This window comes from Hemicordylus capensis, chromosome 9, assembly GCF_027244095.1.
Source record: "Hemicordylus capensis ecotype Gifberg chromosome 9, rHemCap1.1.pri, whole genome shotgun sequence".
In the NCBI taxonomy this organism is placed as follows: domain Eukaryota; kingdom Metazoa; phylum Chordata; class Lepidosauria; order Squamata; family Cordylidae; genus Hemicordylus; species Hemicordylus capensis.
The window spans coordinates 1,096,106-1,122,983 of record NC_069665.1 but is presented as its reverse complement, the minus strand read 5'-3'; the positions used below and the strand labels follow the sequence as shown (position 1 = coordinate 1,122,983).

The following is a 26,878-nucleotide window of genomic DNA, read 5'->3' as shown; positions in this document are numbered from 1 at the left end:
TTGCAACTGGGCTCCAGCAAAGGGGGGGGCGGCAGCCCCACACATCCCACCCACTTGCCAGCCAGCCCAATCAGCCCTCGGGCTCCAGGCCCATGGAGCCAGGGTGGTCCTGTAGACAAACCCCCCTGAATGGGCCTGCAGAGGCTGGAAGGCGGCACAAGGCAGTGCTTGGGCCACTGGTGGGCCACCTGCCTTTTACCCCCTTGGATCCCAGATCTGGAGCTAAGATTGGTCCTACTGCCGTTTATCTGGAAAGTGATGATGCCTCCGTCTGTGTTTATCTAGCGCGCACACACACACACAATTTTATCTCTATAAGAGGTTGCTCTTTCTTTCCTGGAATGAATAAAAATTAAGAAGAGTTCAGTTATTGAACTCTGAGCCAAGAGTTCTGTGCATAGAGATTTATTTATTTATTTATTTTGCATTTATATACCGCTTTTCAAGCGAACTTCCCAAAGCGCTTTACAAAAAATAGGAAGAGAGAGTAGGATATCAAGCCACACGTTGACATCTTTACATGGGCCTTAGTCTCACTTCTCTCTTCTCTCCTCCCCTCTAAGCAAGAGCAACTCTGAGTCAAGAGTTCAGTTACTGGACTCTGAGCCATTTTTGGAAGGGTGATATAGAAATCGAATGAATGACTGAATGAATGTCTTTGCAATAAATCATTTACAATACTTGTATCTGGCAATGTGCCATTGTGGAGCCATATGGGCTGTGTGTTCACACAGTCACAAGGAGTTAAAAAGCTGATCAGGATTGGTGAGCCCAGCAGAACTGATTGTGTGAATGCAGAAGTCCTGGTCAAACTGCTCCTGTTAACAAGCATTTAACCAGGATCAAGAACCAGGATTCAATCCTAGTTATCTAGCCTGGTTAAATGCTGCTTACCCGAGCGTTTTGACCAGAATTACCCTGAAATTCTGAGTTCACACAATCAGCTCTGCTGGGTTCCCTAATCCTGATTAATTTTTAAACCAGGATCCTTGAGATGAATGCAACTATAATATCATTAAATTCATAGATGTTGTAAGTAAATGAGGGTGGATGTTTACATTATCAGCACATTGTTTTCAAAATAGGAGGGAGATCCCCACTCTGGTTTCAATACTGCCAGATTGCTAGTTTGATTACTGTAGTGCAAGATTGCTAGTTTGATTACATAATATCAGAAAAGACATAATGGCATCAGAACTGTTCCCTTCGGATGTGCTAATCTATTAGAAAACAACTTTAAAGGGCTTTTATGCTCTCAGACAAGTGAGGTATTATTGAATTCTGTAGCGAATGATGTTGTCAATTTTGGGTCAAGATGATGCAACGTGCAGCTGATGAGGGACTCTGTATGTTGGTATATTTTAATGAAAGGCCCCACATGCCTTCCCATGTCTAAATCTGAAGGGGAACCATGCTAAAAAACTTCCTTCAAGGCATTTCACACCATTGCATATGGCCAAGAGATATACAGCAAGGTTCATCTATAATTGTGTATGAACAGTATTGCTAGTGTCATTTGATTTGTGTTTTGCATTTTTGTAAACAATAAACTTCTGCAGCTTGGTCACCAGGCTGAGCATCTCCATCTATTTTTGTGTCTGTGAACTGTGTTTCCATCATGAACTACGAACTGTCAGCGTCAGAAATGTATAAAATGTGGGGGGTGGGGTGGGGTGGGGTGGGGTGGGGACACAAAGGAGCAGAGGCAAGTTGCTGGCTGCCTCTCCATCCCCAGACATTTGCCTTGCTCAAGCCGAGCTTAAAACCATCCTGGTTTCTGCCTTTGGCTCTTTTTGCAGCCCCATCTCTCTGCAAAGCCTGTGGGCTGACCTGGATGTGCCCTCTGTGTCTCCGCAGGGCTCTGCGAGTGGGAGACAGACATCCCTGCCAAGGTGCGAGGGGGGGGGCACTTGCTCAGGGAAGGGAAGGCCCCCACTTAGCATCCCGCTGTGCCGATTCATCTCCTGGGCAGTTGGCCCCACTGCTGGCCCCCACCTCGGGGCTGAAGTTGGGGAGAGTCAGTAGGACGTCTTGTGCGAGAGGCTTTTAATGGCCGAGGTTAAGCAGGTAATCCAGCAACATGTTTTAGTGCCTTATATAAGGACTTCAATGGATTATGGTTTTAGTATTTGCAGTTAGGATGGCACAAGCCATCACTCGCACTGAACCAAAATAAGATTAACAATATATAATATTTTCTGAAGGCTTTTTGCTTGTCTGGGGATTCTGAGGGGTTCTGTCAAAGTGGGGTGGTGGTGGTGGCATCTTTGACTGCAGCTTGAATCAGTGGCCAAATTGGGTCCTTGGTTTGGCTTTCGCTCCACGTGGAGCACCTTTCTGTGGCAACCCATGAGAATGTCTGTCCAGGACCATTCTCAGCAGCCAGTGGATTGCAACAGAGGCCACCCAGCCCCATAACTGTGTGGCCTGGGCTGCCAGCACAGAAGCAGAGAGACACCCTGCACCAGCCCCAGACCCCACATTCGTGAGATGCCTTTTGCCATGGGCTGGGCATTGTTCCTAAGAGCCCTCTGTGCCTGTAGCCCTGTTCACAACTGGCAGACTGAAATCTCCTCCAGCTCAGGCCAAGAGGGAACTGACTGTGTTAAGCTGGCTGCTGGCTCATAGCTGAAGATGTTCAGTGGATATTCCCTCATTAGGAAAAAAACGGAGCGGAGTTTCTTTTGTCCTGGATGCGTAATTTATCGGCAAGGAGTGGGGGCATCTAAGTCCGGCTTTCTGGGAGGGAGGGGTGTGTCCATGGGGTGGGGGTGACGAAAGAAGTTGACAGTTTCAGATTTGGAGACAGACGGAAGCCCTGCTCAGACATTATGTTGCACCCACATCCAGATGTTAGTGCACACCTACATGTTCATTTGTACCTGCATTTGTTTTAAAAGTGAACCGGGACTAGACCCCTCAGATGCAGACAGGAAGCATTGCAGTCAACCTGCAGTCAGCTCAACGTGCATAGCTGGCATCTGTGCACAGACTGTATGAGTGTTGAACAGAATGTGTGGATAGGGCTAGAGGCAGAGAGTTTTCCGGCTGGAGCTGAACTGAACTGACGGCAAGAGGCAAGGCGGCCTGAGGACTGAGGGAGTCCACACTGCTGCTTTGGGAATCTGAAGCCGGATTAGCAGTTGTGCTGCCTGGCCCGCTGCATCAGTCTGCTGACTTCCCCTGTGCTCTGCTGCTGGTATCTCTGTCCAGGAAGCCAAAGTCACAGGAACACCAGAAGTCTCTACTGCTGTCCCTGCCCGAGGGTGCTGAAACGTTCCGTGCGGCCCCTAGAAAGCTGCCTGCTTGGGGAAGTGGGGAGTGCCTGGCCATGGGTTTTCACACATCTCTCAATGCAAACATTAGCTCAGCTCTCTGAGAAGATTATGTGGATTTGGGTCACTGCCTGTAGGATTTAGTTACATTAGAAGAATAGTTTATTTTAGACAGCCTGGGGGCAGACACAGTTCTGCTGTAAAAGGTTTCATGCGTAGCGCTGAAAGGTATGTCAGGCCCGGGGAGCTGGTTGTGAGCATGCGCAGGCAGCTGACTTGGGGGCGGGGGCGGGCCCATTGGGGGTGGGGTCCACTCTGCTTGCACTAACTGTCTCAGGGGGTGAGCAGGTGAAGCTGTGAACATGGACATCCTCTTAATTACAGGGCTGGTTCTTCTCATCACAGCCACGGATTCAGTAGGCGGAGCAGAGAGCAGGTGGAATGAGGGCCCGCTCGGCCTCTTTCTCTTTCCAGCGGGGAAACTCAGCCATTGACCTTTCCTTGTGCCTCAACCAGCTGGGGAAACATGGAGAGGAGCGGACCATGCTGGCTATTTTGAGCTGCTAGAGGTGACTGCTGAAACGCCAGTTTCCTGGGCTTTCTGACCACACCTGGAGGAGGAAACTTTCCCATTCCAAGCCAGAACCACTGCAACCAGGGTTCTACTCTGCCCACACTCATTCCCCCGGGTGTTGTGCTGCAGAAAAGGATGGGCAGGCCAGCTGCGGGTTGCAGAGGCCCCCTGCGGGTGTTATGAGCAACCAGCTCAGAGGGTCCAGGCTGCAGTGGCAGGTGACCAATGATGCCGCGTACCCAGTAAACCTGCGGCAGACCATGCTCGCAGAAGCAGCCCCCTGCTCCACACAGTCAGATGGGAACGGTGAGCCATGGGGTGTGGCGCCCGGAAAGTCCCTGCAGCAGCCTTTCCATGCTCTGGGCCAGAGCCACTGGCCTAGGAAGCCCTTTGATCATCCTGGTGGTGCTGCCTTGGCCCTGCTGAAGTGGAGTCGGCCTGGCCAAGACCACCCAGCATGGCAGTTCCCGTGCTGCGCTCGGAGTGGGAACTGCGCTCCAGCTTTGAGCACACGGCTCATGCTGTGGCCCAGAACAGCTTGACGTGACCGAACACGATGCATCGGGAAGAGCAGGTCTTTGCCGTCGTCATTCCAGCACGCCTACCCTGAAACCTGTCGCTGATGGCCAGCCTCTCTGTGTCCTTCTCTGGGTCTCCCTTGAGCCATCCAGAAATGCTCAAGTGCAGAGAATCCGAAACGGGGCTGGGGAGCGATTGCCTTCGCAAAACCAGCCAGCAGGAAAGGGGTAGAAAGCCAGTGCACCGGAGTGAGGACTTTTAAGCCTGGGGAAAGATCCCTGCCTGAGTTATGCCTCAGGGACCCAGGATGGAATAGTCGTCCTTGGGGCTCAGAAGTGTTGTGTGGTCTCCCCCGAGTCAAGGGGCATGGCACTTCTCAGCGTAAATGAAAGGCGTGTAATGGTGCTGCTGCCCCCACTCAGGTGTCCCCACAGTCTCATTTGACTTTGAGGAAAGAATGGAGGGAGGGGCGAGGGACAAAGGTGGGGCAAGTGACTCCCCAGGTACTACTCCAGGCAGGTACTGAGCTGGGATTTCAGGGGAGGGGGAGATCATGGCCCCCAGTGGTGCTCGGGGGAGGGAGTTGCTCCCCCAAGGGGAGAGGATGAGAGAGAGAGAGAGCAGACCTCCAGGCAGCCAGAGAGGGCAAAGTTCGTCATGGACCAGCATATACTGGGAAAGAAGGTCAGCAAAAAGCTTGCATGTTGGATTTCCATCCTGTGGTGCAAATGGGGAAGTGAGAGTTCTTAAGCAAGCCTAAGAGCAAGCTCTGTCCGCTTTTCCCACCAGGTGACATCTGTCCAATGTCAAGCAAGGGTGCAAAAGCCCAGGTGCCCAGTAGCTGCTGCTGGTGCCTCACACACACACTGCCCACTGGCCCCTGGTTTGCTGGAGGAGGCTGTGCCTGGAGTCTGGCATCATCTCTCCGTTCAGCACTGCCGGGAAGGGAAGGAGCTGTGTGGGGAAGGCGTGGTGGGAGGCAGGGGGGAGAACAGGGCCCCTCCTCCGCTCCCTCTCGCCCTCCCTCTGGACAGGCCCTGGAAAACCTTGCTGGCTCCTCTGAGTTTTGCAAAAATAAACAACAGATGTTTACAGACACACACCCCCCCCGCCCCGGAGTCAGGCATAAATGTTCTGACGTTAATTCGCAGGCCAACCTTCTAAGTGCTGTGCTCAGTATGAGGTTGGTTTGCCATGGAATTAGTAGCACTTTGCAAAGACTGCCACAGTCAGACGTACTAGAGTTGGGCTGGCTTCGGGGCGGGGGGGCGGGGGGGGGGGCAATGCTGCTGACACTCCAGGAGGGGCAGCAGTGCCCATCTCCAGGCAGGCCTCGGTTTGCTGCACCTTTCCTGCCCAGAGCCTCCAGGAAGCAAGGGTGCTCTGCTTGGCTGCCAGCAGCAGGCCTCCTCCTCCTCCCCGCTCGCTCGCGCTCAGAATCCTGAAGAGCTGGCCCAGCCACCCACCCGGGCCACTTGCCTTGGCTCCTGGGGCTTGCACGTGATCAATCTGTAAACCGCCCAGAGACGCAGGTGATGGGCGGTAGAGAAATATGCTAAATAAAAATAAGATGAAACAAAGAGTGCATGCACCTTATGTCTTTACAGCAGGGGTGGCCTGGCCAACCTGAGGCCCTCCAGCTCCCATATTGTGTCTGGGGGTGATGGGAGTTGTAGTCCAACAGCAGCTGGAAAGCCTCAGGTTGGCTACCCAGCTTTACAAAAAAACCCCACCCCAAACTCTCCCCACCTCCCCTCCTCTCCCCTCCCCAGAAGGCTATTTCTGTGGACTGTTTTCTCAGGGCCTGAACTTTCCATGCCTTACTGCAGGGGTTCCTAGAGGCCACTGCAGATGGGGGTTGTAGTCCAGCCTGACCGCCAGCCGTGTGCCGGTTACGGTCCTTGTCCAGTTGCTTATTCTCAACCACAGTCCTTTCCACCTCTATTACTAAGAATTGGTTTTCTCTCCTCTCACAACCTGCTGACCCACCGCCCCCAGAGATTCATTGGCTTCTTCCTTCCTTCCTTCCTTCCTTCCTTCCTCTTCCTCTTCCTCTTCTCTGAGCCCTGAGCAATAGTGTACTAGAGGGGCCGTGGGGTATAGATATAAAGCAAATACAGTTTCCAGCTCCTGCTTCCCAGCAATGTCTGTTGCGCATTTCAGCCCTGCTTTCTTGCAGGGAAGACTCAGAACGGGGGTTATGGGTTCAGCAGCCTGAGCCAATGGCTCATTTTGCATCTCCATCTGCTCAGCTTTTCTTCTTAATTGCACCAGATGCCTGGACACTTGCAAGGCAGGAGGAGGCTGTCCCATGTCAGGGGCAGGGAAGAGCCTTGGCAAGGGATGGGGAAAGGCAAGGAGCCCAAAGCAGGCATCTCATTGCCAAGGAAGCAACAAGCAGACCTCGGGTTTTACGGCTTTATTTGTGCTAGTTGTCCTAATAGTAAGGATCTCTGGCTTTCATGTTTCTGAGATGCTTTGAGCTTATGGAGAAGGAAGGTACCAATTGCCTGGTGAAATGAGGGCCTTAGCCTGCTCTTTGTTTGCTCCTTTCAGTGTGGGATCTGAATTCGAGGGCATTACATGCCCACTTCATTTAACATGTGGCCATTGGGTTTGGAGCAAGGTGGCCTTACCTCATGATGTTCTCAGCTAGCCCTCTAAGACTTGAAGAGGAGTTTCCAAGCTTGGGTCCCCAGATGTCGGCCTTTGGCCATTGTGGCTGTGGTGGGGATGATGGGAGTTGTAGTCCAACAACACGTGGGGACCCAAGCTTGGAAACCCCTGCCCTGACCAAGAACATTAGCCAGGATGAGGCCAATACAGGCTAGTTCACCTGGCGATAAACTGGGAAGGATGGGCATCCTACCCAGGGTTGGGAGCTGTGCACGCACCTGATTTTTGATCATGTGCAAGTAAAAACCTAGGTAGGAGGAGGGGGATTGTGTGAGAGCCTCGTGTTGGACAAGAGGGCTCCATGGCTCCTGCCCCCAGCTCTTGTATCCACCTGTTTAATGAGGTAGGAGGAAAAGCCCCTCCTACCCAGCACGAGACTCCCACACAGTCACTTCCTTCTCCTCCTACCTGGGATTTTACTTGCGTACCATCAGATATCGAGCTTGTGCACAGCTCCTAGAGAAACTGGGTAGGATGCTTGTCCTACCCAATTAATGCTTGTGTGGACTGGCCATGTGTGTGCATGGCTGGAAATGGGGGAGTGGTTGCTGTGAAGGTGTGTGGCTGCAGTGGGGTGTGTTCACCTTTGCAGAAGAGTGCTAGTTGGTAATATTTATATCTGACTTTGTCACCTCAAGAGGCTCTCAAAGTTTCCTGCACTGAGCAGGGCGTTGGTCCCCTCCCAGCTCTCACATTCCATGGTTTTAAAGGGGCTCGCAGAGATTCTCACTATAAAATCACAGTAATTCAGGGATGGAAATAGCATGTGTGGTACCCGGATAATTCATGCCCCCTTGGGTGTTATCCTTTGCTACTGCCGGCTCTGCCTCTGAGGCAAGGGAGTGGGGCAGAGTGGGTAGAATTCACTTGGCGCACGACCGAGACAGGACTTCCTAGAACACGTCTCTGGATAGGGCCTCATGGCTGTGAATCTTGTCCTGGGCTAGATTCACAAATGCCTCCCAAGGAGTATTATGGGGGCAGGCCAATGACCCCAATGTAAGAGCCCTGGAGCAGAATCCTTCAATGGCCCCACAGGGCCCCAGCAGGAGCTGCCTTCCCCCAACATCTTCCCAAGGCTTTGGTGGCTGCCGTATCTCCACCCTTCCAAGCTGAAGACTCCCCCTCCCTACAAGGAAGGACACCCCAGGGGCCTCGGTGATGACGGTCGGAGAGGCCTTTGGGACATCTCTCCCTCCAGATGGGGAGGCTGGTGATGGGGTGACGCCCACACAGCTCTTGGCCAAATGGCAGCAGAGTGCAAGCACCACTTCTGAGGCTGCAAGTGCTGGGAAGCCAGCGGGGTCACCTGTTGGCCGTCCCCACTTTGTTGGACTACAACTCCCATCATCCCCAGCTACACAGCCGCAGTCCAACAGCATGGGGGGAACAAAAACAAAGTTAGCCACCCCTGCTTCGGAGTGTTAAACTGCTTCCCCTACAGTCACAGCAGTCCTTACAAGAACCCTGCAGTGTAGTCCAGCACGATCCGCATATTGCAGCGGGTTTGGGAGGAGGGGATGGTGGCCAAGACTTGCCGAGGCAAGAGCTGACCCAGAGCCTCCTTCCCGGCTCCTGCTTTGACCCTCTCGGCAGGCAGAGCTCCTCCAGGAACTCTAAAAGCCCCCTTTGCTGCGGGACACATCCGCATGGACACCGCATGGGCTTGCAGGGGGAAGCGAGCGGGCAGAGTGAATTGTGGAGGAGCCCCAGCCGGCCTTGGCTGCTGCTGTGGCTGGCGGTCCCAGCTGGGGCCTGGCTGCTGCCATCACGCTGGAAGGGGCCACCAGGAAGGAAAACCAAAGCCAAGCCAGCCAAGGCAGCGTCTAGGCACGGCTGCTGCGGCTGCCACCGGCCTCCCTGCTTTGGCTGGCGGGGGGGGGGGGGCGGGGGGCGGAGCTGGGCTTGCTTGCCAGCGGCCCAGCGGTTGCCATGGCGGCGCTGGGAGGAAGGCTGGCAGCCAAAGTTCTGCCCGAGGAAGGCCTGGTTGCTACGGGAACCAGGCTAACAGCCACAGGCCGCGGAGCCCCTTTTGCCTGCCTGCCAGGAAGGAAGGAAGGAAGGGAAGAAGGGCCTGGGGGGCTGCCCTAGAGGAGGAGGTGGCGGCAGCAGCAGCAGCAGCAGCAGGTGGTGGTGGTGGTGGTGGTGGAAGGACCTGAGCCAAGTAAGTCTCGCCTCCTCCTCCTCCTCCCTCCTCCTCCTCCTCCTGCCCCCTTGATGTGGGCCTCGCCCCAGGCCCCCTGCTGCTCTTGTGGCCCCGGAGCGGGAGGGGAGAGGCACGAGGGGCGGGGGGAGGGGCGGGGGCCAGTGTTCCCTCTAACAGGGATCCCCAGATGTGGTGGACTACAACCCCCATAATCTCCTTCTCTAAAGATTTCCAGACAGAGACAGGAGGAGGCTGTCTGTCAGCGATGCTGTCCGCAGATTCCTGCCCTGAACAGAGGGCTGGGCTGGAAGCCCTCTTCACGTCCAGTCCTCTGCTCAGGTTCCTTCCAACTCTCAAATTCTATGATCCTGTGATCCATACACACAGTCATGATGTAGGGCTCAGCTTGAAGATCCATATAAAGACTTCAAGGATCCTGCTTTATCTCACGCACATTTCTGTCACTGTTGAAACTCAAGGCCAATGTTCTCATTTTTCCTTCCTTCCTTCTCTCCCTGTTTTTGGCAAGATCAGCTCCCAAAGTGGTCAACAATTAAAATGCCCACAAGGATGCATTTGTAGAAGAGGTAGGTGGAGGTGCACCTAGGTGATTTTGGAGCCTGGACCTAAAGGCCTTTGGAGGCCCCCCTCCCTGCCACAAGTTGAGCATCATTCCCCCCCCCCCACACACACACACAATTTTTAACATGTGAGTTCCTGAGGGCATGGACAGCAACTGAACTCACAATAATGTAATAATTTAAAACAGGAATATTTATGCAAATATGCATTAGCAGAAACATTTCAACACACAACTTAATATATTCCCATCCCACACATTTCTTTTCCCACTCTCCCCTCTGTCTCTAAAGCAGAGGTCACACTCGGTGCAGGTCACCGTCATGCTCGGCTGCCTGGCACAGTGCGGGCTGGCGGTGTGGCTTGGCGACCACACCAGCTGGGACAGCCTAAAGAGGATTTGGGGGCCTGCAGGGTGTGTGGAGGCCCTGGACTTCAGCCCGGAAGTCCAGGGGTAAGAGTACCTCTGTCTGAATGGCTGGTGGTAAATATGCTAACCCACAGAAGCAGCCCTCTTTGGAGCTGTTTAAAAGCATCCCTCTACCTTAGAAGATCCCTTAGATCATGAGGCTGCTTTCTACATTGGGCATCACTGATGTTTTCCAAGGCATATAACTGGCAGCTATTCTTGATTCTAAGGAGGCAAGAATTAAGCTTAGGTAGCATTCCAGGGGATTTCCCTCTGCATCCAGTTATTTAAAATGAGTTTCTTGTTCCTATTCCAGAGGCTCTTAATCCAAGATGCTAACAGGTGGAGTCCAGAAACCTCTGGGTCCCTACAAGTTACATGATGGATTTCAAAGCAAAGTGGTGGCACCTCGCAATCCAAAGCTGGTCAGAGAAGAAAAGAAGAAGGATGCCCCCGTATGTGTCTTTTTTTCTTTGAGCTGATCTAACTCTTTCCTGGCCAAGTTATGGAAATAACCTTCAGGCCTTTTCACAAGTGACTCTGGAACTAGGTGGCCAGATTTGGCTTTTTTAAAAGCCAAATTCTGGCTTACGGCCCATTTGACCCACGAGTATACCCCTTAGGTTCTGGCCACCCTGCTCTGGGACACTTTTAGTCTGGAATGTCTTGGGAATCCTGTTAATGTGGGACAGAATGGGGAAGAGAGTAATTTTTAAACGTATTGTACATTCTAGCCAATGATGTACATTTAATATCCTGGACACAGATGTGGGCAATATAAAAATCAGATTTAAGCGTTACTTGTGAAAATGACTTCAGAGCACGTTGAAGAGCAATGGGAGGTGGGTGTGGAAGAGACAGAGGTGTGTTAATGGAACTGCACCCCAATGTTTGGGCCAGATTTCTATATAGCCCGAAGGAAGTATTGGGACTTCTTTTGGGATACCTGATCCTGACACGAACCCCCACAGATGTATTTATCTGAGCCCAATGCCATGACGCATACAGAAGCGTGTATGAGTGCCTTATCACGCAGGGCTATCATAGGTCAAATGCCACACGCACCCACAAGGGTTCAGTTCATAGCTAAAATCAAGGAAATATAGGAGGTGTTTGGCCGAGATGTGAGCCCAGCAAAAGCCAACTCCTAAGCCATGCTCTGTGCCTGACTGTGATAGTTTCTTTTCATGACCTTGGTATTGTTATATCTGCAGGGGTTACCCTTTCAGTTCTGAATAAAAGGTCTTCAGCTGATTCCTTTTGCTTGTTCTACTCCAGGGCTGAACAACTTCATCCCTCCCACAGATCTTGGACTACAACTCCCACCATTCCTGACTATTGGCTATTGACTATTGACTATTAGCTGGGGATGATGGGAGTTGTAGTCCAACGTCTGTGGGAGGGCCAAAGTTGTGCAGCCCCGCCCTGCTCCCTCCCGGACTTTACTTTTGGGAATAATTTTAAAGATTAATACAGAAGAAGAGCAGTGGTGTTAGTCCTTAGCGCAAGAAGGCAAAGATGGATGTGAGACTCCTGAAGCAAGAACGATGAGCAGAGTCCCTCACAGCAAATCCCTCGCAGAGCGTGTTTTCCTCCGTAGTCAGCCCCTACACGTCTGGGTCTAGGGAAAGGCACTACTTTGTGTTCAGGGCTAGTCAGCTTCATCCGATGCCTGGGGTGATATGATCATTTGGGGCATGGACACTCAGGGCTGTCCTTCGGGCATAGCAAGCAGGGTGATTGCCCCGGGCCCTGCTCTTTTAAACCCCATTAGAATGAACTGGTAGAGGGCCCCACACTGGCTGATTTGCCCCGGGCCCCGTACCCTGCCAGAGCTCTCTAAGGACAGCCCTGTGGACACTCACAAAGTTCTGTAGATCTATTTATTTATTATTTGCCCCATTTCTTTCTGTGTCCTCTTCCTCTTCAGAACCGTCTAAGGTGGCAAATGGTCTTCAAAAACATTGCCCACCTCTAGCCAAGCTCCTTGCGTGTGAGCCTCAGCTGCTCTTTTCTTTGTGCTTTTCCTCAATAAATATCTAGAGAAATTATCCTTGCCAAGAGCCCTCCATGCCTCACTGTAAAATAGCTGTGGAATTTAATTACTTTGCACCTTAACTGCTTGCTTTGTTCAACAAGAGGGCAGGAAATTATGCAAATGTCTGGAAGAGCTGCAAGCAGGGTGCCATTTTCAGTAAGGCAGGTAGAATTGAGGTCCTGCATGTATGAATTATAAATATCCCATCAGGGAAATCAGAGTTAGGTCCAGGACAGCCCTGGCAGCGCTGAGCACCTATTATTCAGAGATGCTTAGCAAGGAAAACCTTTCTTCATGCATACAAGTACGAATATGACAAATACGTATTTATATACCGCTTTTCAACAAAAAGTTCACAAAGTGCTAGTTTTAAACAGAGAAATAAAAATAAAGAAAGAAAGAAAGAAAGATGGATCCCTGTCCCCAGAGGGCTCACAATCTAAAAAAGGAACAGGATGGACAACTGCAACAGCCAGCCACTGTGGGGATGCTGTGCTGGGGATGGACAGGGCCAGTTGCTCTTCATGCAGGCACTGATGTGGTCTTGGTTCTTCACTGCAGCTAACACCATCTGCTTTCCTGAGAGAAATGTCTCTTACGACAGAGCAGAAGCTGGCGAACACCCGTGAAATGCACCTGCCTCGCATTGTTCAGCTTTTGGACATGAGTGAAACCTCGCACCAGAAGGTAGTTATTTCCTCCTCTCACTTCTCTGACATGATGTCTTTCTGTTTGGAAAGACCCATATGTATCCCCTGCACACTTTACTTGTTTGTCATAGCAAAGGCTGTGTACCTGAAATCAGAAATGTCCAAAGACATTTTGATATCTGAAACAAAAAATCCACATGGTGCCCTGGTTCCTGGTGCTAAAGCTAGAACATAAGTGAAATAATTGACACCTTGCGGCCCTTCAGTGATACCCCTTAACGTGCTGCCTGAGGTGGACTGCCTCACCCCGCCTCACAGTGTGCCATAAAGTGCAAAGAGGATCTCTGCGTCGCAGGATACATGAGCAGTTCCCTGGCCATGCATCTTCCTGGGTGAGAGGGCTTTAGGTAGCAACTCAGTGATGCTTGCTAGTTGCTCACCACGTCCTGGGTGTGTGTGGTTTCGGTTGTCCAGAAATTACCGCAGTTCTTTCAGTCTTTCTTTCTGTGCTGTGTAACAGGCCAAGACCGCAGGGTTGCCAACTCTGGTAGAAGCTAGTCCCAGAGATTCCGCCCAGGAATATTTGTCACCACATGCAGCCATGAGAATCTCCAGGGTTGTTTTCAAGGGTAACCTGTAGAAGAGATTGAGGCTCCAGGCCAGTCCTAGAGGGCTGATGGCTCTACGCGAGAAGGAAGCCACAATCAAATTGACCACACTTGTTGCAGCCAATGATAAATATTTAAAGCTAATTTCTTCAATGACTGCTCAACATATAACTTCAGTCCTAGAGGCCAAATCTCTAAAGTTGGCGACAGAGTGGAAAGTTGCCAGCAGGAGGCTTATGATAAGGCACTTAGGCATCCGGGGCGGGGGGGGGACCTATCAAGCCCCAGGGATCCAGGAATAGTTGGTAGTGCATGATGGTGTGCGATACCCTTCAATAGGCTGAGATATTAATTGGGAGAGCAGAACTCATCCATGCAACATTTCTATTGGAATCCTGGTGGAAACAGCATTGTCTGTTGCCTTGTGAGTGTTTGGAGTGGTGCCTTTTCTCCTGGGGAGGAGCCCTCCATGCCCAAGAGTAGTTGTCCTGTGATCCACTTATTGTTGTCATTGCTATTGTTATTTATGTGGAGAATGGTGCTGTTCTGTCCTGGTGCATCACTGGCCATGTCATTGACTGGTGTTCCTTCATGTCTTCAGTTCTCCTCAGTTGATTTGGACCAGAGTCTGTTCCAGCCATTCCCATCAGAAGTCATTTTCCAGAATTATGTCCCTTGTGAGGTCTATGAAGTGCCATTGATTCTAAGGAATAATGACAAGGTATGCCACGTCCGTGAACCTGTAATGTGGTGTGATGGTGGGATGCAGGGCAAGGAAGTTGTACAGCATCCCTGGGTTATATCCTGCTGAACTGATGGCAGAGGAAGGCTGGGGCATTCCTTAGCAGGCATACTCTGGACAAACTTTTCCATGTGCATGCCCCATTTCTCCTTCCCATTTGGGCCAGTGGTCACCTGGGTGATCTATAGCTAGAAGAGGTGATCTAGTCAGGCTCTGGCGCTGTTTCAGATGCAACTGCTTTCATCTTGCCAAGACCAACGGCTCTGGATTTGCTGTCTCATGGTGGCTACTGTATTTAGCTTTGGTGTAATCAGAGGCTCTTTATAAGAACTGTGCTAGGCCACACCAGGGACAAGGAAATGGAAACTAACATCTATGGTATCTGGATCTTAACAAGTCCAAGAGCCAAAAAGCTGCTTAGGAATAAGGACCGATTTATGTAAAGAGTTTATATAGTTGCCAAAAGGGCAACCTGAATTCTTGACGAATGTCTGAGTTTAGTGCTCCTATTTGGGGTAATAGTCTCAAACTCACAAGGACATCCAGTGCTTATCGTTTACGCAGGGATTCTTAACCCTTTAGTTACCATGTAGGCATGGCATGGTCTGAAGGAGCCTGATGAAGCCACCTTGCTAAAGGCTGCTAAGCAGATCTGGGTCTGATCAGTGCCTGGACAGAAGACTCCTGGGGCCCCCTGCATGCCATGTTGAGCCCTGCTGGGGAATAAAGGCAGGATAAACGTGAAATCAGTACATTGAGCTTGCTGAGCATGGATAGACCAGTGTAGACAGCAGCTTTTCTTAGCTGGTGTTCTCTCAAGTGGCAGCTCTTCCCCTCATGCCCCAAAGGCTCAATGGCTGTCAGTAATTCCTTGAGGTCTATCTTTTCATCTAGAGTTCTGTGCTGCCTGCAGCTTGTGTACTTTTGCCTAACTGAGCAATCATGATCAGATTACATGCATTCTGCATCCATTATGCTCTTTGCCCATCAAGTGATAGCTTGCCTTGAGTGGTCAGAAAGGGCTTCCTTCCCTTGCAGCGGCCAGTGCCCATTTGGTCTCCCTGCAGTGGTTCAGCAGTGGCCTGGCGTCCTTTCAGCGGAAGCCAAAGGGAACAGCTGGGGCTTTGGACACCTTTTGCATCTTACCCCCATAGGCATGTTTCCCACATTTGTTCTGCTTTAATCATTGTGGACCCTGTGATAGATTTCCCATCATTTCTATTTTTTTTCTAAGCAAAGAAATCGTATGACAAGACAATTTGGCCTGTACTTATGCAGCTACATGGTACATTTCTGGGATGGCTGAAAAATGCACCCTAACCCATGTGAAATAACACTTTTGCCTCTGACCTGAAATTGTCCCCAGTTGTGAGCAGTTGTGGTGCAGCCAATGGGGCCTTTGACCTAGCCCTGAGAAGACACTTCAGCTGCAACCCTTGCCTAATCATAAATGTGGCATCTTGCTACCTCTGAGGCGCCATTCTCCAAGCTGTGCAGTGTGAGTGGGATGAGGAAAGACCAGAAACTAGAAACATGTCAGTCTTGTTTACCAACCTACATGCAGCGTGGGGAAGTCTGTGAGCAGATTTCCTGCTGGCTGTCTTTCTTCTTGGTGCAAGGCAGGTCCTCCATCTAGCACTGTGAGTACATTTCTCTTTCTTTGGGCCTTCTCAGAGAGGGCACCATCACACCACTCAGAAGAGCACCCACCCAACCCTGGCAGAATTCCCTGTTTCCATTGGGTGGGGAATTGAGCCATTGTTTGTTAAACAAAGGAGTAGCATTGCTGCAAAATACGAATGAGGCACATCCAAACTATAGAACTGCTTGGACTGGCTACCTATAACTCCTGCTCCCCCACAACCAAACCACTGAAAATGGCAGCTTTCCGAATGCCCTGTGGGGTGGTGCTTATGCCATGACACATTCTATCGAGTCAGCAGCTCCAACCCACCCACCACCTTTTATTTGCAGCATCTCCCTTTCCCCAGAATAACCTTGTGAATATTCTGAGTTTTTCTGTGGTGTACTTGAGAGATTTTAGCAATTGTCGCTCATTGATTTAACTGAAGAAAGGAAGGATGTTGAACCAGCAGAGAAAGCACTTGCTAAACAAAATGTATGCAGAGAAGAATCCAGTGGGAATTGTCATCAGGGAAGTTATATTAATGGAGACAAATGAGAAAGCATGCTAAAGGAGAAGAGTGAATGCCAGAGGGTTTCCACAGCAAGTCATAAATGTCCTAGGAGTGAGTGGAAAGACACTCCTCAATGAACAAGGAAGTGTGACAGTAATCGCAGGATGTTCTTCAGATGAAATAGGACAAGAAGATGAAGGGAATTTCAGAGAGGCATCAGTTCAGATTGGCTAGTATAGGGCAGGGGTTGAGTCCCCAGATGTTGTTGGACCACAACTCCCAGTGGCCTTTGACTGATAGGATGATGGGAGTTGTAGTCCTTCTTTCTTATTTCCAAAAGCCTTGCCTTTGAGCCTGTTTGCTTCTCTGGAGTACCCTCGGCAGAGGCATTGTCTTGCCTCTGTCTAGGCTGAAGTCCATTTATTATTCACCCCTGCAAGGTTGGCTTTGAGTCAGTCCCTCCCGCCCCACCGTTAGGTCTACAAGCATAGCTACACCTGTGTGTAGTGTACATGGGTGTGAGCAAGCAGGGTAACAATATGCCTGCCTCCAGCAAGAGGGCCTTGTCTGGATACTGGCTGAGTTTCTTTGAGTCCTTCCTGCTTTTTGCAGACCCCTGTGGAAGGGCCCTCTGTCCTTCCATGCCATGCATACAGCATGGAAACTAGCGTATGCTTTTTTCATATTCTGCCTTCTGCAAAGCAGCAGTTAACTCCCATGATATCTGACTTTCAAAGTGCTCATAAATATTTCTGCAACTACAGAAATGATGTCGCACTGCATCTAAGGAAGTCAGTTACGTGCATCTGAATGAAGGAAACAAGATGATACGTGAGAGCAGGAAACAAAGATCTTCTCCTGAGATGTCCTCATCCTAGATACCAGTCTTCGCATATCAAGGGTCACACCCTGGATTTATCTTCTGCTCTGGGAAGGCTTTTCATGGGACACTGATGGGTGGTCTGGTGGTTAGACCAGGAGTTCCCAGCCTGGGCTCCCCAGATGTGGTTAGGCAGCTTGGTGTTGGCGTGGCCTTCCTGCCACTGCTGCATGTTGGTTGGTGCTTTGCATGCATGGATCCTTTGCAGGCGTGGCTGGTGCACAGCCTCATGGATGGTGGGCTGCAGGGGAGATCTCCGGGATTCTGCAGGGGTGGCCATCAGGGCTTGTTTCTGCAGCTGCTCTTCTGCTTTTGCCTGCATCTTGTTACTGTTACTCTGGGTACATAAGGACATAAGAACAGCCCTGCTGGATCAGGCCCAAGGCCCATCTAGTCCAGCATCCTGTTTCGCACAGTGGCCCACCAGATGCCGCTGGAAGCCACAGACAGGAGTTGAGGGCATGCCCTCTCACCTGCCATTACTCCCCAGCCCTCACAGAGCAGGACCGGCCCAGATGGTTGATTTCCAGAACTGCCTTTGAAAAGCTGCCTCGCTACCATTTCTGTGGTGGATGGCAAGACTGAGATATTTTTACTCCTCTCTTCCAACCCTGGTGTAACATCATCCTGGTGTTTGTATTTCTGATAGATTCCCCGGCTGGTGAAAGTGGTTCTGGAGAGCTCACCTTACTTCAGAGTTATTAGCCCTAATGATGTGTGTAACAAAGTTGCACCTGGCATGCCCTCGACATTCCGCATCCTCTTCACTCCTGAAGAGAACAAGGTAAGGGCATCCCCTCTTCCCGAGCAGCCTTTCTGAAGGGGCCTTCTTCCTATTGGCCCCCAAAGTGGCTTGCAGAGAGCCTTAAATGCCAGCAGTGACTTATCTGTCAAGTGCTTTGAGGATCAAATTGCTTGCATTTGTCTGGACTTCAGTGCCTCTCCTTCTGCAGTTTGGTCAATGAATGTGTCCAGTTGTATGGGAAGCATTTCTGTTACTGAGGCCCCAGGATGTGGGCCAAGTGCTTGGAGAAGTGCATCCAGCCACCTGTTTGCTTGCCTCTTGCTCCTCCTGGCTTCTAACATCTAGCAGGAGGAGAAGGAAGACTGCCTGGGCCTAGGAAGTGATCCATGCCTTCTTGTGTGCGGGGTGGGGTGGGGTGGGCCTGACACTTCTGGAGGTGGCAGACAGGAGGCCACTCCTAAAGGAGCCTTCCCTGGACAATGGGGTCTGTTCCTTCCAACTATCAGCCATGTCTGAGGGTCAGATATACATCTGGACGCCATGGAGGAGCAAACAGCTTGGTGTATCAAAAATGGCTGGTGGGGAAAGGGTTATGCACTCTCCTCTTCCCTCAGAATTGCCCCCTCTCAAAGATGCTTCCTCTTTTTTATTTTTTATTTTAAATGGCTGTTGGGGGATTTTCTGCATCTGCATTTGTGGTTATGCCTTAACTCAGGAGGGGTTCTCAGACTTGGGTCCTTGCCTGTTGTTGGGCTACAACTTCCTCTGTCCCCATCCTCAAAGGCCTTTAGCCACCACTGTGGCAGGGGATGATGCGCATTGCAGTCCAGCACCTTTTGGGAGCCCCAGTTGGGGAATCCTTTTGCCCGGACGGACCTGAAGGTTGCCGTGAGGTCAGGATTTGCCACCCCCGAGTTATTGTTTGTGGAACGTCATGCCATTATGCACCTCTTGAAGACCCCCCTTGCGGACACCTGCTGTTGTGTGAGTGACGCTGGACAGGTAGTTGCCTGCTCACCACGTCCATTCTGCTTTCTCTGTAGGATTATATCCATGAAGTGACCTGCATTACTGAAAGGGAAAAATTTATGGTGCCTATCCGAGCCATTGGTGCCAGGGGCATTCTGGACTTCCCAGACCAGCTGAATTTCTCCACTTGCCCAGTCAAGTATAACACCCAGAAAACGGTGCTTGTTCGGAACATTGGGAACCGAGAAGCCCGCTACCGGATCACCACGCAGCGGTAAAATCTTGAGGTGTTTCTGTCCAGGCCAGCAGATGTGAGGCTAGGGAATTCAAAGGGAGTAATAACCCAGATAATTTTCCAGAAGAATTACCATGGCTAAAGCCAAGCAGACCAAACGTGGCTGTGGACCTGGGCTGCAGAACCTTACTTGGGGGAGCTGCAATTCAGGTCCTCCACTTCTGTAGGAAAGTGGCCAGCGGAGATGATGGCTATTGGCCAGTGGAGCCAATGGCCAGCTGTTGGCTATCGGCTGCCCAGCAACTAATTGTTTTCTGCCTGTTGTTTTTAGAGAAACGGTCTAAGTGGAATCCTGCCCCAGCCCCTGTGCCTTTCACAGAAGCCTGGCATATAGGAAGGGAGCCGGCGAGACCTCCTCCTCCCTGTAGCTCCCATTTCTGCATGTCAGGCTGCTGTCTGCAAGTAAGACCGACTACTGCAAATATTTATATGCTGCTTTTCAACCAAAGTTCCCAAAGCGGTTTACATAGAGAAATAAAGATAAACCAATAAAATGGCTCCCTGTCCTCCAAGGGCTCCCAATCTAAAAAGAAACATAAGCTAGACACCCGCAACAGTCACTGGAGGGATGCTGTGCTGGGGCTGGATAGGGCCAGTTGCTCTCCCTCTGCTCAATAGAGAGAATCGCCACTTTAAAAAGGTGCCTCTTTGCCCAGTTAGTTAGCAGGGGACCTTTAAAGAGAGGCATCAGCCCAGGCCACCACAAGGAGTGTTGTGGCAGCCTGCCTGCACCGTGGAGGACATCTCTGCGTGGTTGTCCTGTCCCTCCTGTGTGGACAAGAGCCCACAAGGTCTGGAAGGAGGCATGCCAAGCCAAGGTGGCTTGCAGCCCCACAACAGTTCCAAGGGAGAAATGGGAGAGCAGAGGTGGGGCGAGGCCCTAAATGCCTTCAGGCTCAGGCTATCCCTCCTGAGCCTGGAAGGGGGTGGAAGCCTGAAGGGCCCATCTTCTGGCATCTGGAGTCCGGTGCTTTCTCTCTTCCCTGCCTGAGCCTGCCTAGCTTGCTGCTGGTCTTGGCATGGAGAGATGAAGGAGGGCAGCCATGTGGGGGGCTCAGGGTCTGAGGGTTCTGCTTTCGAAAACACACCTATTTTGTCAGGCTTTTAGTTTCTAATGCCTTAAGTTTTATTGATGGTCATTTTAATTTGTTTTGTATGAGTTTAGGTTTTAATGGTGGGTTTTAATGGCTAACTGCTCAGAGATTTTATAGGGGACAGTATATACATGCGGCAAATAAATAATTTGGGGGGCTCTGAGTCTCGTCTCAGCATCGGGATAGGAGTAATGACAGCTGTCAGTTTTTAGAGCACAAAAGTGACCATGACTGTGTGCAGTCTAGACAGCTCCTTCCTCCTCTTCCTGGAGCCACGTGGCACTTACCCAGCACTGGTGACAATGCAACACTTCTCATGATTGCTGGGTGGGGTGTAGGGGTCACAAAATTACAAAAGCTTCAAAGCAACAGGTTCACATCTGAATGGCCTCTGAAAGAGAAGGAAGAGTCTTCATAGCCCTTCTGAAACTAAAAACTACTAAAGTCTGGCTGGGCCTCTCTAGAGAGGGGATATCATGACCCTGGATTGAGAACCCCCCATTTAAGGAGCGAAGCAGACAGTTCAGGGGATGAGACAGGGTGGAAAGACCCTTCGAACTAGACTGCAGGTGATCCCACTGGACGCCCTGCACCAGGGAAGCAGGTCTAGCACCTCTGCCACCACGCAAGGATTCAGCCTTGCCTTTGTCCTCTGACTCGGAAGTGTCCCATGAGGACCTGCCAGTCACAACAGAGATGTACCACGCTGTGCTGCTGGAGCCAATCCCTACAAAATCAGGCAAATTCCCTTTGGGCCACAGAGACTTTTCCAGGGAAGGGGTGGGGCCAGACCACGCTACCTGGGCGGCAGCAGCAGCAGCAGCAGCAGCAGCAGCAGCAGCAGCAGCAGCAGCAGCGATAAAATCCTCTAGTCAACTCCAAACATTTGCTGGAGCAACATCAAATCTGCTCTTTTGGGTATCCAGCTTTTTCTTGCCTGCTGGGACTACCTAAGGTCCTGACTCCTTTACCTGACTATGCTCCCCTGAGAACTCTCTGCATCCCTCTTGGGGCTCTGACCACCATCCTGATCCCTGTCTCATCAGAGGTCTCAGGTTGGCCATTGACCCTTGCCTGGGACAGGATAGACAATATCATCCATGGGATGGAAGGGCTCTTGAGAATCCCATCCCTGAATAAGAGCTGTTGCAGTGACTGCACTCAATGTTTCCTTTGTCTTCTGAAAGACCCTAACCCTTGCATAACCCCAATTATGCCTCTCAGCTTGTAGAAAGGCTTGTTTATTAGTCAAGGCAAGTGAAATAAAGGCTTCTGGTCATCAGCCACAGGAAGAATGGGACAGGCAGTTATAAAAATGAAACATGCCCAGCATCAAGGAATCAGTCACAAGTCAGGCACTTAAAGAACAATTTGGCTGTCAGGTGAAGAGGGTGGTAAAGGTCTACGGGCATCCACTGATCAGTAGAAAACATAATTGACACTAGTAGCTTTCCAGGACTGAAATCAGAAGAAAGGAGGAAGGGTGGCTGTGCCCAATTTAAGGTGCTCTTTTGGACCGCAGAGAGGAGGGCACTGGAGTGCTGACCTTTGGGACCCAGCAGCTGTTAACAAGGCTGTCTTGTGGCTTGATTAGAACTATATGATTGCGTTGGTGTGAAACGCGCTCAATTCACAGCTGTATTGATAATGAAGGAATTAATGAGATAAGACAGAGGTACTTATTGTGCGGGGTCGGAACTCGGGAGACGATTTTGATCTGCTGGTTCTGGATGGGGTCACACTCCCCCAGAAGGAACAGGTACACAGTCTGGGGGTGCTTCTGGATCCAAACCTCTCCCTGGTGTCCTAGGTTGTGGCCATGGCCAGAGGTGCTTTTTATCAGCTTCGGCTGATATGCCAGCTGTGCCCATTTCTTGAGATAAACGACCTCAAAACGGTGGTATATATGCTGGTAACCTCTAGATTGGATTACTGCAATGCATTTTATGTGGGGCTACCTTTGTACATAGTCCGGAAACTGTAGTTGGTCCAGAATGTGGCAGCCAGATTGGTCTCTGGGTCATCTAGGAGAGATCATATTCCTCCTGGGTTGAAAGAACGACACTGGCTGCCGATATGTTTCCGGGCAAAATACAAGGTGCTCATTATTACCTATAAAGCCCTAAACAGCTTAGGCCCTGGGCGAACATCTTCTTCACCATGAGCCCCACCACCTCTTAAGATAATCTGGAAGGGTTCATCTGTGGTTGCCGCCAACTTGTTTGGCAGCTACTTGGGAACGGGCCTTTTCCATTGCTGCCCCTGGACTTTGGAATGCGCTCCCTGTTGAAATAACAGCCTCCCTGTCTCTGGCAACTTTTAAAAAAGCACTGAAGACACATTTATTCACCCAGGCTATTAATTAGGTTTATGGTTTTAATTTTTAATGTTGGTTTTAAATGATTTTAATATTAACGATTGTAATGTTTAAATGATTTTAATTGATTAATTGATTTAATGTTTTAAATGATTTTTATTGTAAACCGCCCAGAGAAACAAGTTTTGGGCAGTATAGAAATATGTTAAATAAATAAATAAATACATTGTCCCCTGGTTTGCATCTGAATGGGAGGCTATATGTGTGAGCCCTGTGAGATATTCCCCCTGAGGGGATAAAGGGGGCAATAGCTCAGTGGAAGAGCACCTTCCTGCTTGCATGCAAAAGGTCCCAAGTTCCCTGCCTGGCAGCAGCATCTCCAAGAGAGGGCTGAGAGAGACTCCTGCCTGCAACTCTGGAGAAGTTGCTGCCAGTCTTTGTAGACAGTCCTGAGCTAGGTGGGCCCAGGGTCTGACTCGGTCTATGGCGGCAGCTCCCTGTGTTCCTGGTTTCTTGCCTTGGTGATGTGGTGGGAGGAAGGCACCTGAGCCCTGCTGCCACAGCCAGCCCTGGTTCAGGGCACCCAGCAGTGCCACGGTTGCTTTGCCTGCACCTAAGCAGGCCTGACTGGGGCTGGAACGAGGTGTGCTCAGACTTCTCCATTGCGTTGCAGACCTTTCAGTGTGGAGCCGTCCATTGGGACCCTCGGCATAAGCGAGACCACACAATTCACAGTTGAGTTTGAGCCAGAGAAGGTTGGCAATCACGCCAAGGACCTTGTGGTGCACTATGACACAGGTGAGGGCCGGCTCGCGGGCATCCCTTTCCCAGGTCTCCTTCCCTCCTGTTGCGGAAGAAAAGGGCAGGAAGGTTTCCAAAGGTTGCCTCTCTGCTGCTTGCATCTGCCTTCATTTCCAAAGGGTGTGTCTGCTTGTTGGAAAGCCTTCTCCAAGCCTCGTGAAGTTCAGCGAGGCTGCCCGATGGGAGTGCTTGCTGGGCTCTGCTCCTCCTTAGTACAGCCGCTCTCCGGAGCAACACACCTCCTTTTGCTTCGCTGACTTCCTCACCCTTTCCCGGCCACCACACTTTCCACACCAACAATGCTCAGTCACCTCTTCTGAAGCCATCAGTCGGCTGCTGTAATAATGATGTCGCCTTTCAAAAAGGACAAGCCAAACAGCTCTGGTTGTAATAAGCATGTGAGTCAGTGGCAGCTGCTCCTAATGAGCCAGCAGGGGGCGGGGGCAAACGAGGCTGCCTCTGATTATCGGCAGCCTCCCTCTCCCATCCTGCCCCGCCCCAGCGTTAACGAGAGCTGCGCTGCCTGCAGGCTGGCCATTTGTCAGGTAGAGCGGCATGGCTCCAGCCGTGTGATTCCACCTGACAAATAGCCAGCCTGCAGGCAGCTCTCGTTAACGTGGGGGTGGGGTGGGGGTGGGAGGAAAAGGCACAGCCGGGCTGCTGGTAACCAGAGGCAGCTGAGCCTGGTGTGGTGCCCCCTTGCCAGCTTGCTGGGATGAGCCTCTACAAGTGTGAGTGTTCAGTTTCCACAAACTCTGGAGAGAAGAAATCTCTCCTGCAAGATGAAATTCTCAGAACGAGGAGAATAATATTCTGTGTGGCGCTTTCCAGATTACATGCTCCAATAGTTTCTCAACGTGTCCGCTAAGTGGGCTTCCGTACTCCCTGCATTCCAACATCACTGTCAGTCAGGTGCCGTCCATATTTCTGATGCCCTCTTTCGGCTTTTAATGTTGCGCTGCAGCGGAACAATGTTGCCTCTGTGTTGCAGGAAAGTAGCAGCATTTTTCCGTTGTAGGAGGGTTGCAATGATGTTTGCGTGGTGTAAGTGGTGTGGTGAGGACAATTCATTCAGCGTGTGTGTATCTGTCCATATTGCCCCTTCCTGCTTCGATTTTATTTTTATCTGTCTATTTTATCTTTTATTCCCCCCCCACCTGATTTTTCATTGTGCAAAGGGGGAGCAGCAGGTGGGTGGGCAGCCACCTCTCCTCGCTGCCCTCTGGAGTGCTCCCCCCTCCTGCCTCCCCAGGGCTCAAGGAAAGGGTCAGGTGGTGGCTCTTCTGAGCTCGCTGCAAGCAAGGGTGGCAGTGGTGGTGCTTTGCAAGTGGGCTCCCAGAGGCTCTGCCTGGGCTTGCTGTGCTCATCGCTTTTCGGGGTCTAAGCAAGGGGGACAGCTGCCTTGACTCTGCCACCGCCACCCTCTCTGCCATTTTTGGTTTTTGTTTCTTTTGCTGGAGCGCTTGCGCAAAGGTGCAATGCTACAATTAAATTTTTGTTTTGGAATGGCATTTTCCTCTCCTGACGGCTTTGCACAAGGCAGCCCAGAATTTTTTTTTAAAAGGTCATCGCATCATCCCCCTGCCCCCTCTGCAACCCCATATTGGCCCAAAATGGAGCAGGAGGAGGGGGCCGATAATGCGGCTCAAGGAAAATATGGACACCCCCCGCCTGGAAACCACATTGCAGTGGACAGCAATATGTACAGCCACCAGCCTGCCACGAAGCATTGAACAACCCCTTTACTTGTGGCTTTAAACCACTACAAAGCTCGTAATCTGGAAAACATGTGTGATATGGCCAAACTAGACACCAAGACTAGGTTTTTCCCAAGTTCTTTGACGTTAGAAATCAGGGGATCATCTTAAATTCAGAGTCCTCCTCCGTTGGGGTAAATATAGACATAATTTGTATTTAACCTCTATTTTTAAGGGGCTCTTCTTAAATCCAGAGTCCCCTTGTATTTGGGTGAATACAGTAGGAACGGATTGGAACCAGGGACTGAGCAGAGTGAGAGAGAGAAACTAGCCTCAGGGAATCAGGTAATTCCTAGCCACCCAGAATAGTAGCTTTTACAACTGAAACCCCTTTTGCAAGCAAAGCTCAGGCCCCGGCTGGAATATATAGAGGGCTCTGTTTTGCTTCCACCCCCAGCTTTGGTCTTCAGAGTGATTTGTCAGAGGCAGGTTCCTGCGCTTGGGGCTGTGCAAAGCACTCACATTCTGCAAAGCTGATGGTCACAATGCTGCTCTTCTTAGAAAAGTGATCCCTATCTCCGCTTGCCTCCCCGTCATCATTTCCCTCCTTTGCTGTCTCTCCCAGGAGAGGATATTCATGTCAGCTTATATGGAGCGGCTGCAGATGTCAACGTGAGGCTGGACAAGAACTCCTTGACAGTTGAAAAGACGTATATCACTTTAGCCAACCAGAGGTCGGTGGTTATTCACAACCGGAGTGAGATCATTGCCCATTTCCAGTGGAAGACTTTTGCAACACAAGGAGAGGAGGAGCAGAAGAAACACACGTGAGTCTGAAGGCGATGTGGATGTCTGCCATGCCTGCTCTTGGGCAAAGCTCTCCATGGGGACCGAGCAGAAGGGGGTGGTGCCTGGAGCTGGCTGCACTGCCTGGGGAGGTCTGCCATGGGAAAGAGCTGTGCTGCATCAAGGGGAACTGCACAGCCAGGCCCATGGCTCTGCCCCACAATGCTGCCAGGACCCACCTAGGCAGAGATCCTGAGGAAGAGGAGAAGAGCAAGTCCTAACGGGGACCTCTGGCCCCAGCGAGAGCCCCCCAGGGCCCAGGAAGGGCCAGGGCCCACTCCTCCTACGGCCAGCCCCTCAGGGGAGCCTGGGGACACCAAGACCCCTGCCCAAGCCTCATGCAGCCCACCACCCCGCTGTGGCCAGGGGGCTGCATCAGATCTGGGTAGTGGGGGTCACACATCAGGGAGGGCTCAGCCCTGCCCTGCATAGGAAGGTGACTTTACGGGCCTGGTACAAAGACTGTCTTCTTTTCTGGACACTCGTCTCTTGTCATGAAAATTAATACTCTCTGGAGAAGAGCCCGGCCCAAAAGGTGGCAAAAGTGTGGCTCACCTGGCAAGAGATCCAGACATATTCCTGCTCTTGACCTCTTGTGAAGTCATCAGGGAATCATTCTTCATGCTGAAAGCACTGAGGAGGGAAATAATTCAGAGGGACTTTTCAAAGACATTTCTGTGCACAGCCGGGGCATCACTATAACGGGACAGCGGCCCCTGGGCCCATGAGGGAGGGGGTCCCACTGGCTGGGAAGCAGCTCACTCTTGGTTCTCCCCTCCCACCTCCCTGGCAAGCTGCGGGCTCCTGACCCAAGTGTGGGGAGTGTGTGCTACGATTTGCACAGGAGCTCAAGGAAGGGCATGTGGAGAATGTTTGGGTC

At 51.1% G+C, this 26,878-nt stretch overlaps 1 protein-coding gene across 8 annotated transcripts in view; it reads left to right on the top strand.

Annotated features, from left to right (window-relative positions):
* Positions 1–8,200: 8,200 nt before the first annotated feature.
* HYDIN (HYDIN axonemal central pair apparatus protein) overlaps positions 8,201–26,878 on the top strand; it is a 156,822-nt gene continuing 138,144 nt past the window's right edge. For 5 of the 8 annotated variants that reach the window (XR_008311281.1, XR_008311282.1, XR_008311283.1 and 2 more), the window contains exons 1-8: positions 8,957–9,208; positions 10,495–10,633; positions 12,778–12,903; positions 14,076–14,195; positions 17,884–18,018; positions 19,023–19,222; positions 23,328–23,452; positions 25,778–25,979. Coding sequence is in view for 5 of the 8 variants with exons in the window: in XM_053271219.1 (XP_053127194.1) it covers positions 10,511–10,633; positions 12,778–12,903; positions 14,076–14,195; positions 17,884–18,018; positions 19,023–19,222; positions 23,328–23,452; positions 25,778–25,979 (1,031 nt within the window). In the remaining 3 variants the exon portion in view is untranslated. Of the gene's footprint in view, positions 8,212–8,956; positions 9,209–9,714; positions 9,778–10,494; positions 10,634–12,777; positions 12,904–14,075; positions 14,196–17,883; positions 18,019–19,022; positions 19,223–23,327; positions 23,453–25,777; positions 25,980–26,878 lie in introns of those variants that run through there. The other 3 variants (XM_053271217.1, XM_053271215.1, XM_053271216.1) reach the window with 3 other exon arrangements.